At 36.7% G+C, this 17226-nt stretch overlaps 1 protein-coding gene across 1 annotated transcript in view; it reads left to right on the forward strand.

Annotated features, from left to right (window-relative positions):
* The window catches only part of LOC111145096 (attractin like 1), a 796800-nt gene that overhangs the window by 150246 nt on the left and 629328 nt on the right, over positions 1-17226 (forward strand). The window contains exon 15 of the mRNA XM_022499729.1: positions 3218-3399. Within this exon, the coding sequence (XP_022355437.1) occupies positions 3218-3399 (182 nt within the window). The remainder of the gene's footprint in view (positions 1-3217; positions 3400-17226) is intronic.

Consider the following 17226-nt stretch of genomic DNA (forward strand, 5'->3'; position numbering starts at 1 on the left):
TATGTAAAAATATATATATATATTTATATACATATAAATATATATAATTTATATATATATATTTAAAGGAAGATTGCTACAATGAGAAGGGAATTTGATTGCCAGTGGAAGTTCGGAAAAATAAGCGAAGTCGTGTTTGGTAGCACCCATCTACTCATTGCCCGGGAAAGAATATTAGTTTGGTGGGGCACCTGGGTGGCTCACTGGGTTGGGCCGCTGCCTTTGGCTCAGGTCGTGATCTCGGAGTCCTGGGATCGAGCCCCGCATCGGGCTCTCTGCTCTCTAGGGGAGCCTGCTTCCTCCTCTCTCTCTGCCTGCTTCCTCCTCTCTCTCTGCCTGCTTGTGATCTCTCTGTCAAATAAATAAATAAATAAAAATCTTTAAAAAAAAAAAAAAAAAAAAAAAAGAATATTAGTTTGGTATAAGGGCTCTACTTGGCCAGGCTATTTTGGAGAATAATAAATAACATACAGTAAATGTAATAAAAATTACATTATAAATTAACTCCCCTTGTTCTAGGTTCATATTTACTAAGCAGCAATTTAGGTATATATAGTGTGTTTTCCACTCAGCTTGTCTTGAGGAAGTGAATGCTCCAGATGGAGGACCCTGTCTATCCAGAGTTATGCTCTCCCTTGAACATTTGTGAATTGTATTTTTCAATTGATCTCACATAAACTTGGCAATTTGAATTTATTTCACTAAACTCATTTAAAAAATTTACCGCTCCCCATTTAACTCTGAAGCTGAGTTGATTCTCAATATTACAAACCCTAAGCCCTCAAAATATCTGGGTCAGTGATATAATTTAGTTTAGCCCCAAAGACCCATACGTTTCTTTTCATTTGTATGATTTGTCAAATAAGTGTTTTCGTCTCATAAAAAAATGAGACAGGGTGAAAGTAACTGAAATCCTTCCTTGATTAAGTAAGGTAACAAAAGCCATAATTAAGCAAAACTTTTATACTGTTTCCTTAAGTTGATTAAGTACTTTGGATTCCAGAAGACAAGGAAGATTGCTATAGCTGTAGCCTGAAAAAGAAAATAAAGGTGTTTTAAACAATCATATTAAATGATAATTGTACTTTATTGAGGTATTGTTATGTTCTAGGTACTATTCGTAGTACCCAATTCGGTAGGACTGCAATTATTAAAGAACGGGAGCCCCATGCTCATGGACTCTCTCAGAGGGTCCATGAGGTCAAAACTAGTAATACTCATATGATTACTTACTTTTAAAATTCTGATTCTGTCATGGGTTTATTATGGAGTTTTCCAAAGCTATGTAATATATGATTCCAGTAGTTTGGAGAAGTAGATAGGAGACTAGATTTGTCTTATATTAAACCAACATTAAAGAGATTTGCAAAAATGCAGGAGTGCTATACTTTTTGCTATTTTTTTCTATTTTTTTTTTTTTTACGATTTTATTTATTTATTTGACAGAGATCACAAGTTGGCAGAGAGGCAGGCAGAGAGAGAGAGGGGGAAGCAGGTTCCCTGCCGAGCAGAGAGCCCAATGCAGGGCTCAATCCCAGAACCCTGAGACCATGACCTGAGCTGAAGGCAGAGGCTTAACCCACTGAGCCACCCAGGCGCCCCCTTTTTTCTGTTTTGAAGACTATATTTCTCTTAAAATAAAATCTACTTTTGATTTTAAGTTGTAATGTTTTCCCCCAACATTTTATTATGAAAAACGTTTTTTAAAAGATTTTATTTATTTATTTGACAGAGAGGTAGAGAGAACACAAGCAGGCAGAGAGGCAGGCAGAGAGAGAGAGGGAGAAGCAGGCTCTCTGCTGAGCAGGGAGTCCAACATGGGGCTCGATCCTCATGACCTGAGCTGAAGGCAGACTCTTAACTGACGGTGCCACCCAGGCACCCTATCTTGAAAATTTTTACACGTACAGAAAACTGGAAAGAGTGATAGAGAGGGCACCCAGCCAGTACCCTCACCCAGATTCTACAATGAACATTTTGCTCTGCTTTATCCTTGATCTGTCTATCCGACCCTCTATTCGTTCATTGTTCTTTCTTAATTTTTTGATGCCCGTGGCTTGATTTGAATTGTCAGTTTCTCTTTCTCAGGGAGAGAATTTGATGACACATCTCCTTTGGCCTGTATAAAGGGGCAAGACACCCCAAAAAGCTGGACGAGTGTGTCTGTAATTAATTTTTAAATTACAATTTTAAGTGAACAAATAAATATATTTTTAAATGGTCATTTTAAATTTTTAATGTGGTCAAAACCAATAGATTAAAAAAATACATAAAGATCTGTGAAGTCTTCAATAATATTTAAGAAATAAAGGGGTCTTGAGACCAAAATGTTTGAGAATTGCAGCTTTAGAACAATTCCAGAAAATATGCACTACTGCATCTAAAGCCGAAAGGTCAAAGGGCACTGAAGCATTTAATGTGGTATGGAAACGAAAATATAGTCAAACTTTATAGAACAGTGTATTAATGAAGCACTCTATTATTAGCTAGTACACACTGGAGCATAACTTTATAATGTACTTATAAATATGTGTTTTAGAAAATAGCACTGTTTTAAGATCAGCTTGTATCCTAAGGATAAACCACTGTTATTGTACAGTATGTGTAAATGTTAAACCTGAATATCTGTGTGAAAATAAACATTAGAAAGCAAAGATTATAGCTTCTTTATTAAACATTAAGAAATAAGACCTATCTCCCTACTGTTATAATTAAAGAATCAAAGAACCCAGCTTATATCAAAATAGTGCACCAGGGCTATGGAAATTAGATATGGAATGGAGGAATAACTTTGAAATTGCTTTTGTTATGTGGTGTTTATTTTTCTTTAAAGTGATCTTGTATTATATAAATTGGACCTGAAGATGTAAATGTAGTAGCGATTTTATTAACTGAGATACCATATGCCAATACAGTAAGAAAGCTAGCAGGCAATCAACACATTTTAACAGATTTTATAGCCATAGCTTATATTATGCTTAAGAATTAAAGAAAAAAATTAAGATCTTCTGTTTTTATTCTTCACCAAACTATTAGATAAATTTTGTTTAGTAAATCATATTGACATCCTTAGAATTTTTATCATTGAAAGTTATTTAAACAAATAAAGAAGTTGTATTTAGAATTCTAAAATAACTGAAGAATATACATGCCTTTTGGTAATCTAAAAATAAGAGAGAATTTTTTTTTTTTTTTTTTTTTTTTTTTTTTTTACTAGCTCATCTTTGTGGAGAAGGATGGAATCATATTGGTGATGCTTGTCTTAGAATCAATTCCAGTAGAGAAAGCTATGACAATGCAAAACTTTATTGTTACAATCTCAGCGGAAATCTTGCTTCATTAACAACATCAAAAGAAGTAGAATTTGTTCTGGATGAAATACAAAAGTATACGCAACAGGTAACAGCTCTACTTGTTTATATTGTGGAAATACACTGGAAGTCCTAAAATCACTAGCAATGGTTCATTCTTTTTGTTTTTAAATAAATTATTTTTACTAAATCTTGAAAGTAAAGTGGACATGACTTCAAAAGTCAATTGGCACTGGACTTCATCTGTATATGTATTTGGGAATAAGATTTTCTAAATTACTCATCTTATGTTTTGCGTAGTAAACCATTACATTTCTTACCAAGAAATCATTTCATATGAATAAATACACCTAAAAACACATGTGTATAAAATTAAGTTTTTTAAAAAAAAGATTTTATTTATTTATTTGTCAGAGAGAGAGCATAAGTAGGGGGAGTAGCAGAGGGAGAAGCAGGCTTCCTGCTGAGCAAGGAGCCGGATGGGAACTCTTTCCCAGGAGCCTGGAATCATCACTTGAGCCAAAGGCAGCTGCTTAATTGCCTTGGCCATTCAGGTGTCCCAAGAATTTGTTTTGAAGTGTAATGTCTTCATAACTTGAGATGTCCCTTATAATTAAAACACTAGAGGGACAGATGGTTGGCTCAGTCAGTTGGGTGTCTGACTCTTGGTTTTGGCTCAGGTCATGATCTGATAAGTCCTGGGATTGAGCCTCTCTGCTGAAGGCAGAGTTGGCTTGGGATTCTCTCCCTTTCCCTCTGTTTCTCCTCCGACTCAGGCTTTCTCTTTCTCAAATAAAGAAATAATAAAAATAATTAAAACACTAGACCAACACATTGGTTACGTTTGCATATATGTATTTTTTGTGAGTGTGTGTGTTTTTGAATTATGCTATTTTTTTTAGGTGTAGATTTGCTTAAAATAATATATTAAGGGTTAGCTGAAATAAAACCAATTTTTAAAGTATGTAGAAGCTGTTGGAACATACAGCACTTAGAAACTGTTTCAATATTTCAGGGGGTTTTATGGAAAATATTTCCATAAAAAATGGAATATTTCTTTGAAAACCAGGTGATGGGTATTAAGGAGGGCATGTGTGGTGATGAGCCCTGAGTGTTATATGCAACTAATGAATCATTGAACACTACATCAAAAACTAATGATGTACTATATGTTGGTTAATTGAACATAATAAAAAAATTAAATCATGAAAACTGTATTAAAATATTAGGTTATAAGCTATTTCTAAGAGGAATTTACAGTATTTTTTACTCTTGGATCTTTAAAATATAGTCAACTCTTAAGAGTAGATTATATAAGGAAATTTAGAAATAATTTACTAAACCTAGTTTTGAAATACTTAGCCCATGTAATTACTTGAAGTATACTAATACAAACCATCATAGCATCATAGCAGATTTTTGTATTTTGTTTCAAAAATAAAGTTAGAACTCAAAACAGATCAGGTAAGTGGTAAGACTAAACAATAATAAAATAAATTTTATTTATGTATGAATAAAATATGTTATTTTATTTATAAATATAATAAATAATAAATAAATAATAAATGCCTTAAATTTGTAGTTTGTACTAGATTTGGCCTCACATTTAAGATAAAAACACAAGACACACAGAGATATCCTATGGTCAATAATGTACAAAGTAGAATAATTTCTATGCAAATAATGTAGGTGTGTCTATAATTCACCTGTTACTTTGAAAACTCTATTAGGCCTGATCTCAACGACTTTATTTTGACTTTGAGTAATGATTTTTATTTGGACAAATAGTCTGTTGGTACTTCAAAGCTCCACTCTGTATAGGACAGAAGAGACAATTTTGGCTTGAAAATATTTTAGAGCAAATATTACCAATTACTTGCTATAGAAATACTTAAGTAATGTTTTCTAGGTATAGCTGATTTTAAAGGAGCATTGAGGACCATCATCAAAATGATGGAGAGCATATAATTGGACATACCGCTTATCTTTAAAACTTACTAGCAAGTTAATCTCTCCAGCTCTATATTCTTCATCTGCAATAGGGATAGTAATCATAGCTACTTTGTAGGTTTATTGTCAGAAAAAATAAGATAATGCATATGAAGAATATATATTTTATTTTTGAGGGTGTATAGTAATTATTATTGTTTGCATTTTAAGTGTTGTTATTTTTTTTAAAGATTTTATTTCTTTATCTGATAGAGACACAGCGAGAAAGGGAATACAAGCAGAGGGAGTGGGAGAGGGAGAAGCAGGCTCCCCACTGAGCAGGGAGCCCATGCGGGGCTTGATTCCAGGACCCTGGGATCATGACCCGAGCCAAAGGCAGATGCCCAAGGACTGAAACACCCAGGTGCCCCGAGGGTTGTTACTTTTTGTATCACTTTCTCACTGCTGCTATTACTACTATGTCCAGGAGTCATTATTTAGAATTCTTAGGTAACTAGATGAATTTATTTAATGAATAATTAATACTGATATTAATTGTGGAAAAATATTTGCCCCATATTTACTATTGTAATTTTTCCATAGTGAATGAGAAATCCGCCCTGCTGCTCCCCCACCCCCACTGACTGCCCTGGGTACTTATACAGGACCTTTTATCTCTTAGATAATTCCTGATTTTTGATGAAGAATAGGTTGTTGATTTCACCTTTACTAGTAACAGAGGAATATGCATCTTGTGTTTAAAAAGTGACATAAGAACAGTTTTTATAAATGTTAAAAAAAATATTAGGGGACTTGTGCTCACTCCCTTTTGAAATTTTTGTATGGACATTCACTTCACAGTTACTGCTTACCCTCACATTTTTGGTGATATTAGCAATTATATTTCTGTTTTTTTTTTTAAGATTTTATTTATTTATTAGAGAGAGAGAGAGAGCACAAGCAGGCAGAGCAGAAGGCAGGGAGAGGGAGAAGCAGGCTCTCCACTGAGCACAAGTCTGATGCAGGGCTCAATCCCAGGACCCTGGGATCATGACCTGAGCCAAAGGCAGCCACTTAACCAATTGAGCCACCTGGGCCCCAGCATGTGTATTTCTTATAAGTATCAATATGAGATGATTTAACTTATAATTACAGTTTCTAATTGTAGAGCCCTACCCCACACATTAATAAAATGTTTAAATTAATTATGTCCTAGGCTTTTATAAATATTCAAAATTTTGGGGTGCCTGGGTGGCTTAGTGGGTTAAAGCCTCTGCCTTCAGCTGAGGTCATGATCCCAGGGTCCTGGGATCGAGCCCCGCGTTGGGCTTTCTGCTCAGCAGGGAACCTGCCTCCTTTCCTCTCTCTCTGCCTACTTATGATCTCTGTCTGTCAAATAAATAAATAAAATCTTAAAAAAAAATTCAAAAGTTTGAAGTGGTTATCACAATATACTTGTTGACTGTCAGATATTTATTATATGCCGGATATTAATAGAATAAAGAAAAACTATATAATTAAATTCATGTGAAAAACTAATCTGTGAAATCATTTTTGTGTGAACTGTAACTATTTTTCTGTGAAGAATGAGCCAGTATTCATTCAGTTAGTAAACATTTTTTTGGGCACCCTTCAGTGTATTTGGGAATATACTTCTTGCTGAGAATAGGGATCAAAAGACAGTCACTCATGGGGAGATGGAGAGGAGAAGGGAGTTGAGGGAAATTGGAGGGGGAGATGAACCATGAGAGACTATGCACTCTGAAAAACAATCTGAGGGTGAGGGTTTTGAAGGGGCGGGGGGGTGGGAGGGTGGGGGAGCCTGTTGGTGGGTATTATGGAGGGCACGTATTGCATGGAGCACTGGGCGTGGTGCATAAACAATGAATTCTGTTACACTGAAAAGAAATTAAATAAAAAAAAAAAAGACAATCACTATTGTCAAAGAGATTAATGGTGAGGAAGACAAACACAATTTTACTGTAGTGTGATAATTGCAGTAATAAGTGGACATGGAATATATGAGGAAAGAAGATGGAAATCTTAATAATGTGGACTTAAGGAGTTTCCTAGAGTATGCCCTAGCTAACTTTTGTAGGACATTGAGTTGGCCAGCAGATGAAGATATTTGCAGGGAGGCAATAGAATCTGTTTGTTTTGTTTGTTTTGTTTTTTTATTAACATATAATGTATTATTAGCCCCAGGGGTACAGGTCTGTGAATCGCCAGGTTTACACACTTCACAGCACTCACCATAGCACATACTCTCCCCAATTTCCATAACCTCCCCCCCCCCCCCCCCCCCCCCCCCCCCAGCAACCCTCAGTTTGTTTTGTGAGATTAAGAGTCTCTTATGGTGTGTCTCCCTCCTGATCCCATCTACTTTCATTTATTCTTTTCCTACCCCCCAAACCCCTAATGTTGCAGCTCCACTTCCTCATATCAGGGAGATCATATGATAGTTGTCTTTCTCCGATTGATTTATTTCGCTAAGCATAATATCCTGTAGTTCCATCCACGTTGTTGCAAATGGCAAGATTTCATTTCTTTTGATGGCTGCATAGTATTCCATTGTATATGTGTACCACATCTTCTTTATCCATTCATCTGTTGATGGACATCTAGGTTCTTTCCATAGTTTGGCTATTGTGGACATTGCCGCTATAAACATTTGGGTGCACGTGCCCCTTCAGATCACTACGTTTGTATCTTTAGGGTAAATACCCAGTAGTGCAATTGCTGGGTCATAGGATAGCTCTATTTTCAACTTTTTGAGGAACCTCCATGCTGTTTTCCACAGTGGTTGCACCCGCTTGCATTCCTACCAACAGTGTAGGAGGGTTCCCCTTTCTCCACTTCCTCACCAGATCTGTCATTTCCTGACTTGTTAATTTTAGCCATTCTGACTGGTGTGAGGTGCTATCTCATTGTGGTTTTGATTTGTGTTTCCCTGATGCCGAGTGATGTGGAGCATTTTTTCATGAGTCTGTTGGTCATCTGGATGTCTTCTTTGCAGAAATGTCTGTTCATGTCCTCTGCCCATTTCTTGATTGGATTATTTGTTCTTTGGGTGTTGAGTTTGATAAGCTCTTTTTAGATTTTGGATACTAGCCCTTTATCTTATATGTTGTTTGCAAATACCTTCTCCCATTTTTTTCAGTTGTCTTTTGGTTTTGTTAACTGTTTCCTTTGCTGTGCAAAAAGCTTTTGATCTTGATGAAGTCCCAATGTTCACTTTTGCCCTTGCTTCCCTTGCCTTTGGAAATGTTCCTAGGAAGGAGTTGCTGTGGCTGAGGTCAAAGAGGTTGCTGCCTGTGGTCTCCTCAAGGATTTTGATGGATTCCTTCCTTCCTTCCTTCCTTTCTTTTTCTTTCTTTCTTTTCTTTTTTATAATTTCTTTCTTTTTTTATTTTTTAATGGCTTTATTTATTTATTTGACAGAGAGAGAGAGAGAGAGAGATCACAAGTAGGCAGAGAGGCAGGCAGAGAGAGAGAGAGGGGAAGGGAAGCAGGCTCCCTGCTGAGCAGAGAGCCTAACACGGGGCTCGATCCCAGGACCCTGAGATCTTGACCTAAGCTGAAGGCTGAGGCTTAACCCACTGAGCCACCCAGGCGTCCCTGGATTCCTTTCTCACATTGAGGTCCTTCATCTGTTTTGAGTCTATTTTCATGTGTGGTGTAAGGAACTGGTCCAGTTTCATTTTTCTGCATGTGGCTGTCCAATTTTCCCCAACACTCTTTGTTGAAGAGACTGTCTTTATTCCATTGGACATTCTTTCCTGCTTTGTTGAAGATTAATTGCCCATAGAGTTGAGGTTCTATTTCTGGGCTCTGTATTCTGTTCCATTGTTCTATGTGTCTGTTTTTGTGCCAGTACCATACTGTCTTGATGATGACAACTTTGTAATAGAGCTTGAAGTCTGGAATTGTGATGCCACCAACTTTGGCTTTCTTTTTCAACATTCCTCTGGCTACTTGGGGGTCTTTCCTGGTTCCATATAAATTTTAGGATTATTTGTTCCATTTCTTTGAAAAAAAAAAAAAGATGGGATTTTGATAGGAATTGCATTAAACGTGTAGATTGCTTTAGGTAGCATAGACATTTTCACAATATTTGTTCTTCCAATCTGTGAACATGGATGGTTTTTCCATTTCTTTGTGCCTTCCTCCATTTCTCTCATGAGTACTTTATAGTTTTCTGAGTACAGATTCTTTGCCTCTTTGGTTAGGTTTATTCCTTAGGTATTTCATGGTTTTGGGTGCAATGGTAAATGGGATTGACTCCTTAATTTCTCTTTCTTCTGTCTTGTTGTTGGTGTAAAGAAAACAACTGATTTCTGTGCATTGATTTTATATCCTGACACTTTACTGAATTCTTGTATGAGTTCTAGCAGTTTTGGAGTGGAGTCTTTTGGGTTTTCCACATAAAGTATCATATCATCTGCAAAGAGTGAGAGTTTGCCTCCTCCTTGCCGATTCAGTTGCCTTTTATTTCTTTTTGTTGTGTAATTGCTGAGGGTAGCTTCTAGTGCTATGTTGAATAGCAGTGGTGATAGTGGACATCCCTTCCATGTTCCTGACCTTAGGGGAAAAGCTCTCAGTTTTTCTCCATTGAGAGTGATATTTGCTGTGGGTTTTTCATAGATGGCTTTTTTTTTTTTTTAAAGATTATTTGACAGACAGAGATCACAAGTAGGCAGAGAGGCAGGCAGAGGGAGAGGAAGGGAAGCAGGCTCCCTGCTGAGCAGAGAACCTGATGCAGGACTCGATCCCAAGACCCTGGGATCATGACCTGAGCCGAAGGCAGAGGCTTTAATCCACTGAGCCACCCAGGCACCCCGTAGATGGCTTTTATAATATTGAGGTGTGTACCCTCTATGCCTACACTGTGAGAAGTTTTGATCAAGAAAAGATGCTGTACTTTGTCAAATGCCTTTTCGGCATCTCTTGAGAGTATCATATGGCTCTTGTTCTTTCTTTTATTAATGTATTGTATCACATTGAATGATTTGTGGATGTTGAACCAGCCTTGCAGCCCAGGAATAAATCCCACTTGGTCGTGGTGAATAATCCTTTTAAGGTACTGTTGGATCCTATTGGCTAGTATTTTGGTGAAAATTTTCGCATATGTGTTCATTAAGGATATTGGTCTGTAATTCTCCTTTTTGATGTGGCCTTTGTCTGGTTTTGGGATCAAGGTGATGCTGGCCTCATAAAATGAGTTTGGAAGTTTTCCTTCCATTTCTATTTTTTGGAACAGTTTCAGAATAGGTATTAATTCTTCTTAAATGTTTGGTAGAATTCCCCTGGGAAGCCATTGGCCCTGGGCTCTTGTTTGTTGGGAGATTTTTGATGACTGTTTCAATCTCCTTACTGGTTATGGGTCTGTTCAGGTTTTCTTTTTCTTCCTGGTTCAGTTTTGGTAGTTCATATGTCTCTAGGAATGCATCCATTTTTATCAGATTGTCAGATTTGCTGGCACATAGTTGTTCATTATATGTTATTATAATTGTTTGTGGTTTTTTGGTGTTGGTTGTCATCTTTCCTCTTTCATTCATGATTTTCTTTATTTGGGTCCTTTCTCTTTTCTCTTTTCTTTTTGATAAGTTTGGTCAGGGGTTTATCAATTTTATTAATTTCAAAGAATCAGGTCCTAGTTTCGTTGATTTTTTTTCTATTGCTTTTTTGGTTTCAATTTATTGATTTCTGCTCTTGATCTTTCTTATTTCTCTTCTCCTGTTGGGTTTAGGCTTTCTTTGCTGTTCTTTCTCCAGCTCCTTTAGGTGTAGTGTTAGGTTGTGTACTTGAGACCTTTCTTGTTTCTTGAGAAAGGCTTGTATTGCAATATACTTTCCTCTCAGGACCACCTTTGCTGCATCCCACAGATTTTGAACAGTTGTGTTTTTATTTTCATTTGTTTCCATGAAGTTTTTCAATTCTTCTTTAATTTTCTAGTTGACACATTCATTCTTCAGTAGGCTGCTCTTTAGCCCCCATGTATTTGGGTTCTTTCCAACTTTCCTCTTGTGATTGAGATCTAGCTTCAGAGCATTGTGGTCTGAAAATATGTAGGAAATGATCCCAATCTTTTGGTACCGATTGAGACCTGATTTGTGACCCAGATTGTGATCTATTCTGGAGAATGTTCCATGTGCACTAGAAAAGAATGTGTATTCTGATGCTTTGGGATGGAATGTTCTGAATATATCTGTGATGTCCATCTGGTCCAGTGTGTCATTTAAGGCCTTTATTTCCTTGTTGATCTTTTGCTTGAATGATTTGTCCATTTCAGTGCAGGGGGTATTAAGGTCCTGTGCTATTATTGTATTATTTTGATGTGTTTCTTTGATTTTGTTATTAATTGGTTTATATGAAATGTGCTATTTTAGAAGTTGCATATTTCAAGGTTTCTTGTGTTAGTTCCTCATTTTTTCTTGCTTGTTTTTATAGATCATAAACATTGGACTAACTGTTATTTTGGATGTATAAGGAACTTAGATTTGAGAGTTTGTGGACTAGCATGTCCTAGGAAAGAAAAATGTTTTGTTTCATTAGAAAGCTGAGCTGTAGCAAAATTTCAAAGGTGGAAGCTTCTGCAAGGTGACATTCCATTAAGCATACCTTTATGTAAAATGAATTATATCCTGAGTCATTCCAGTTGTATACACTTAAGATAACACTTCCTTGGCAAATAAAGACGGACAAATTCAGGCAATTTAAAAAGATATTCTGCGTCGAATAATCATTTACTTATCGGAAATGGCTAATGAAATGTTGTAATGATTTATGGTGTGCTGCGGTAAATTTTCATAATATAGTAATTTGTCTTTGATTTTCAACTCCCTGTCCAGTTCATTTACTGGGTAATAGTTACTTTAAATGTTTTATCAATGGCTTCATTTTTCTGTTTCTCTCCTCTTCCTCGCAGATCCTTACCATGATGAGTTAGGGAATAATATTTCATTTTAAATGACTTGTCTTTACTATAGATAGTTGGAAATGTAGGCAGAGTCACTGTAATGTGAAGCACAGTCATTAATCTGAAATATCTATGTTGGATTGACTCCTGCTGTTATTATCAAGAACTATAAAAATGTTACAGTTTTTTTGTTATCAAAATATCTTTCAGAATAATGTATGAAATATATGGTGATTGCAAGAAAAAACAGCATGTTTATTTTTATAATTAGAAACATTTATTAAGTACTATCTCTATCTCAGGAATTGGATGGTAGAAAGTAACCATATCTGTTCTAATGTACTTTGGTTCACAAAATTTATTGACTACCTACTATCTGTACAGCATTCTACTAAGTGATATGAGATCTGTCATAATGAATATTCATAGGATATTTTAATTGTAGCTAGGACATATTTGTTGAGTGTTAACTATGAAATTTATTGTATTTATACACCTTGCAAATTTCTAGGTCTATAACTGTCTTTAGAAGCTCTATAGGACCATTTGTATAACATATTTAGAATAAACACTTGATATATCTATCTTATTTCTGTGTGTTAAACATTCAAATAGAGAGACATATTTTTCTCTATCCTGACAGTCCACAATGTAAAAAGGTGACATGAGGTTTGAAGTCAACTCACATTATATTATTATTAACTTAGTAGCTGAAAAATAAATATATAATGTGTATTAAGGTAGAAGTGTTTAGGAATAATGTCAGCAAGATGACAGAATGGAAATTTCCAGCTTTTGTCCAGCCTTGGTGGTATAGTGGTGAGCAAAGCTGCCTTCCAGCTTTTGTCCCCTCACAGAAACAGTGGTTTGAACAACCATTCATATACAAAAATACCTTTGCAAGAGCTAGGTAATCTCAGTGAGAGATTATAGCACTTGGGAAAAGTGCAGAAATAAGAAAGGATACTTTTATATTACCTGCATCATCCCGCCCCCAAGCCCGTGCAGGGTAGTGAAGCATGGTGAGAGATACCTTCTACAAAGGGGAAGAAAAGTAAAGTGAGCACCTGACTTTGCTGCTGACCCAGCTTCAGGTTTTCTCTAGTGAACCCTGATGCCTGATTGGTTCCTACTGACCCAGGCACCAGGCATACTCCAGACTGATCCCCATGGCCTCACAGTACAGGCAGGCTTCCTGTGGCCCTAGGCTCCAAAAGACCAAAAGTTCAGGACCTGCCCAATATGCTCTAGTACTAGGCTGGTTCCTGTGGACCCAATACTAGGCTCACCTCTGGAAAGTCAAGCTTCAGACCCTTCCCTGTGTACCCAGCCTTGAGGCTTGCCCCTGTGCTCCCAGGTACCAAGCCCATCTTTTGTGGACTCAGAATCTGGCCTGCTTCCATGGATTTGGCCACTAGCCTTACCCTAGGGGACCCTGGCACCAGGCTAGCCTCTATAGACTCAGAACCAGGTCCATACCCATGAGTCCAGGTGCCAGGCTCACCCCAGGACTAAGCTGGCATCCATGGATTCAGAATTGAAAATTATGCCAGTGCCAGGTTAACCTCCATGTTTCCTTCAGTCTGTCCCAAGAGATTTAAGCTCCAGATTGGCCCTTTTGGACCCAGCTACAGGCCTGCCACCGTGGACTGTGTTTCTAGGCATACCCTCATAAACCTAGTTACCATGACTGCTTCAATGGACCCTTGTACCAGGTGGCCCCTATGCACCCAGTATCCAGGCCTGTACCTACAGACACAGATTCTAGGCCCACTTCCATGAACCCAGGCATTGGCCTACTCATGTGGACACAAACTCCAGACCTATGGCAATGGTCCCAGGCTTGCCCCTCTGAATCCAGGTACCAGGCAGCCTCCTGTAGACCCAGACTCTAGACCTGATCACCCACTGACCTGGCCACCAGACCAGGCTAGCTGAGTAGTCCAGCAGTAAACCTGCCTATGGATTCTACTTTATGGCCCTCTAGAATTTCTGGAATTTCTGGATAGGCTGAATGATGAAGGGCTTTTCTCACCTAAGTCTGTCTATAAAGATTAAAAGAAGTAGTTACTTCTTCAGATGAAACACCAATGTGAGGCAATAGGGATCACAAAAAGTCAGGGAAATATGACACTGCCATAGCAACAGAATAAAGTACCAGTAACTGACCCTAAATAATGGAGAACTAAAAACTGACAATTCAAAATAATCATCGAAAAGAAGCTTAGTGAGCTAAAAGAGATAAAGATAGACAACTAAATTATATTAAGAAAATGATATGTGAACAAAATGAGAAGTTTAACAAAGACATGGAAATCATAACAAAGAAACAAACAGGAATTATAGAGCTAAAGAGCACAGTGATTGAAATAAAGAAGTTCATATAGCACTTCAGTAGCAGACAGAAGAAAAGGATCATTGAGCTCAAAGTCAAGTCATTTGAAGTCATCTAGTCAGAGGTAGAAAAAGAAAAAAAAAAGGAATGGACAGAAACATGAAGAGAGCCTCTGGGACCTATGACAGACCATCAAGTGCATCCATACATGGTTTTTGGGAGTGCCAGAAGTCATAGAAAAAGAGAAAAGAGGCAGAAATTTCCTTTAAAGAAATAATAACAGGAAACTTCTCAAATCTGAAACTCCCCAAATGAATATCCAGCTCCATGAGACCCCAAATAGATTAAAAATATAAAGAGACCTTCACCAGGACACATTATAACAGAGAGCCCAGAAACAAATCCATGCATTTATGATCAACTGATCTTCAACAGAAGTACCAAGAACATACAATGGGGAAAGGACAATTCAATAAACGATGCTGGGAAAAACTGGATATCCTCGTGCAGAAGAATGAATGTGGACCCTTATCTCACACCATATACAAAAATCTGAAAATGGATTAAAGACACAAATGGAAGCCCTGAAACTGTAAAAATTCTAGAACAAAACTTGGAGAATAGGCTTCTTGACATGAGTCAGGGCAATGATTTTTTAGAAATGACCCCAAGAGTATAGGCAATGAGCAAAAATAGACAAATGGCATTGCATCAAACTAATCAGTGTCTTCACAGCAAAGGAAGCAGTCAGCACAGGAAAGAGACAATCTGTGGAGTGGGAGAAAATGTTTGTAAACCATACATCTGATAAGGTGTTAAAGTCCACAATATATAAGAAGGCAAATAACTCAATAGCAAAGAAAAAGAACTCAGTGAAGAAATGGGACAAAGGATACGAATAGCCATTTTTCTAAACAGAATATACAGATCGCCAGCAGTTATATGATAAAAGCTGGCTATCACTAATCATCCGGGAAAGACAATTCAAAATCAAAGTGACCCTGTTAGAATGGCTGTTAACAAAAAATGAGATAATAAGTTGGCAAAGATGTGGAGAAAAAGGAACCCTTGTACGCTGTTGGTGGGAACGCAAATTGGTAAAGTCAATTTGGAAGACAGTATGGAGGTTCCTCAAAAAATTAAAAATGGAACTACCATGTGATCCAGCAATCCCATGTCTGGGTATATATTCAAAGGGAATGTAAACAGGATATCAGTGAGGCATCTGCATTCCCATGTTCATTGCAGCATTATTCACAATAGCCAAGGTATGGAAACAGCATCTGTTCATTGATGGGTAAATGGATAAAGAAAATGAAATGTGATATGTGATATTGTGTGTGTGTGTGTGTGTGTGTGTGTGTGTGGTATGTGAGAGAGATAATGGCATATAGCCTTACAAAAGCAAGACATCATGCCATTTGCTACAACATGTATAAACCTTGAGGACATTACACTAGGTGAAATAAGCTAGATACAGAAGGACAAATACTGCCTGATTGTATTTATATGTGAAATCTAAAAAAGTCAAACTCATAAAAGCAGTTAGTAGAATGGTGGTTGCCAGGGGTAGGGTATGAGGGAAATGTAGAGATATAGGTCAAAAGGTACGAAGTTTCAGTTATACAGGATAAATAAGCTCTGGACATCTAATGTACAACATGGTTACTAGTTAATAATACTGTATTGTATACTTGGAATTGAAGATACTAGGTGTTAAATGTTCTCACCACATATATAAAGGTAACTCTATGATCATCTGCAGATCATCTATGAGGTGATGGGAATGTTAATTAGCTTGATTGTGGTAATCATTTCATGTTGACTGCATGTACCAAAACATCAAATTGTATGTGTTTTAGATATATATTTTTTAATTTTTCAATTATATCCCATAAAGTTAGACAAAAATAAAAAAATTTATGAAACCCCACATAATTCAGAACCAAGAAAATAGAGTTGTTTATAATCTAATACATTTTATAGAGTAGCAAAAATATATCATTTTAAAATTATATTTTAATAAACACATTTTAAAATTGATTCATGATTAAAATAAATCTGTGTATACAGAATGAATTTCTTTTCAAGCCCCTTTTGAAATATTAATGAGAGCATTAGGAGTATTTAGTTTTGTGGCACTTGGCAATCTGTTAAATTTTAGGCAAAGAAGTCAGATTTGATCAATTTTCTTGATCTCTTTCATAATGAAAGTAGATGACATAACTTTATCTAAAATTGAGTGAAAGTCCTGACGTAACAGTAGAAGTCTGAACTCAGACAGAGGCAGTTATTCTTCTTAGTCCTTATGTGAACATGTTAAGTTTTCACTCACCTCTGTATACAGTTTGTTGATTTTGTTTCCTGCTCTCTCACAGCGTGTGTAATGGCAACTTAGCTGTAGATTCTTACCTCCAGAACTGATTAAATTGTTAAAGTAGAGCAGTAGCAGAGCAGCAGCAGCAATATGTTAATTTTTTAGTGATCTTGTTTCGTAAGGTAGGTATTTATATCAGACATTTATAACCTCATTTTGTAGAAGAGGCAACTGAGGTTCACAAGGGCTAAACAACTGGCACCAATTATGTAGCATGAGTGCAAGATCTATTTTTGAAAAATAGTGTTCTTTTCTACATCTTTCTCTAAAATATGCTGGAATTGTTAATTATCCTTGGTACAGGAAGTCATTAGAAAGGCAGTTCTATATATTTTTAAATGTAATTTTTACTTTT

The sequence above is a fragment of the Enhydra lutris genome, unplaced genomic scaffold (assembly GCF_002288905.1).
Source record: "Enhydra lutris kenyoni isolate GAN:26980312 unplaced genomic scaffold, ASM228890v2 scaffoldscaffold12, whole genome shotgun sequence".
NCBI classification, from domain to species: Eukaryota; Metazoa; Chordata; class Mammalia; order Carnivora; family Mustelidae; genus Enhydra; species Enhydra lutris.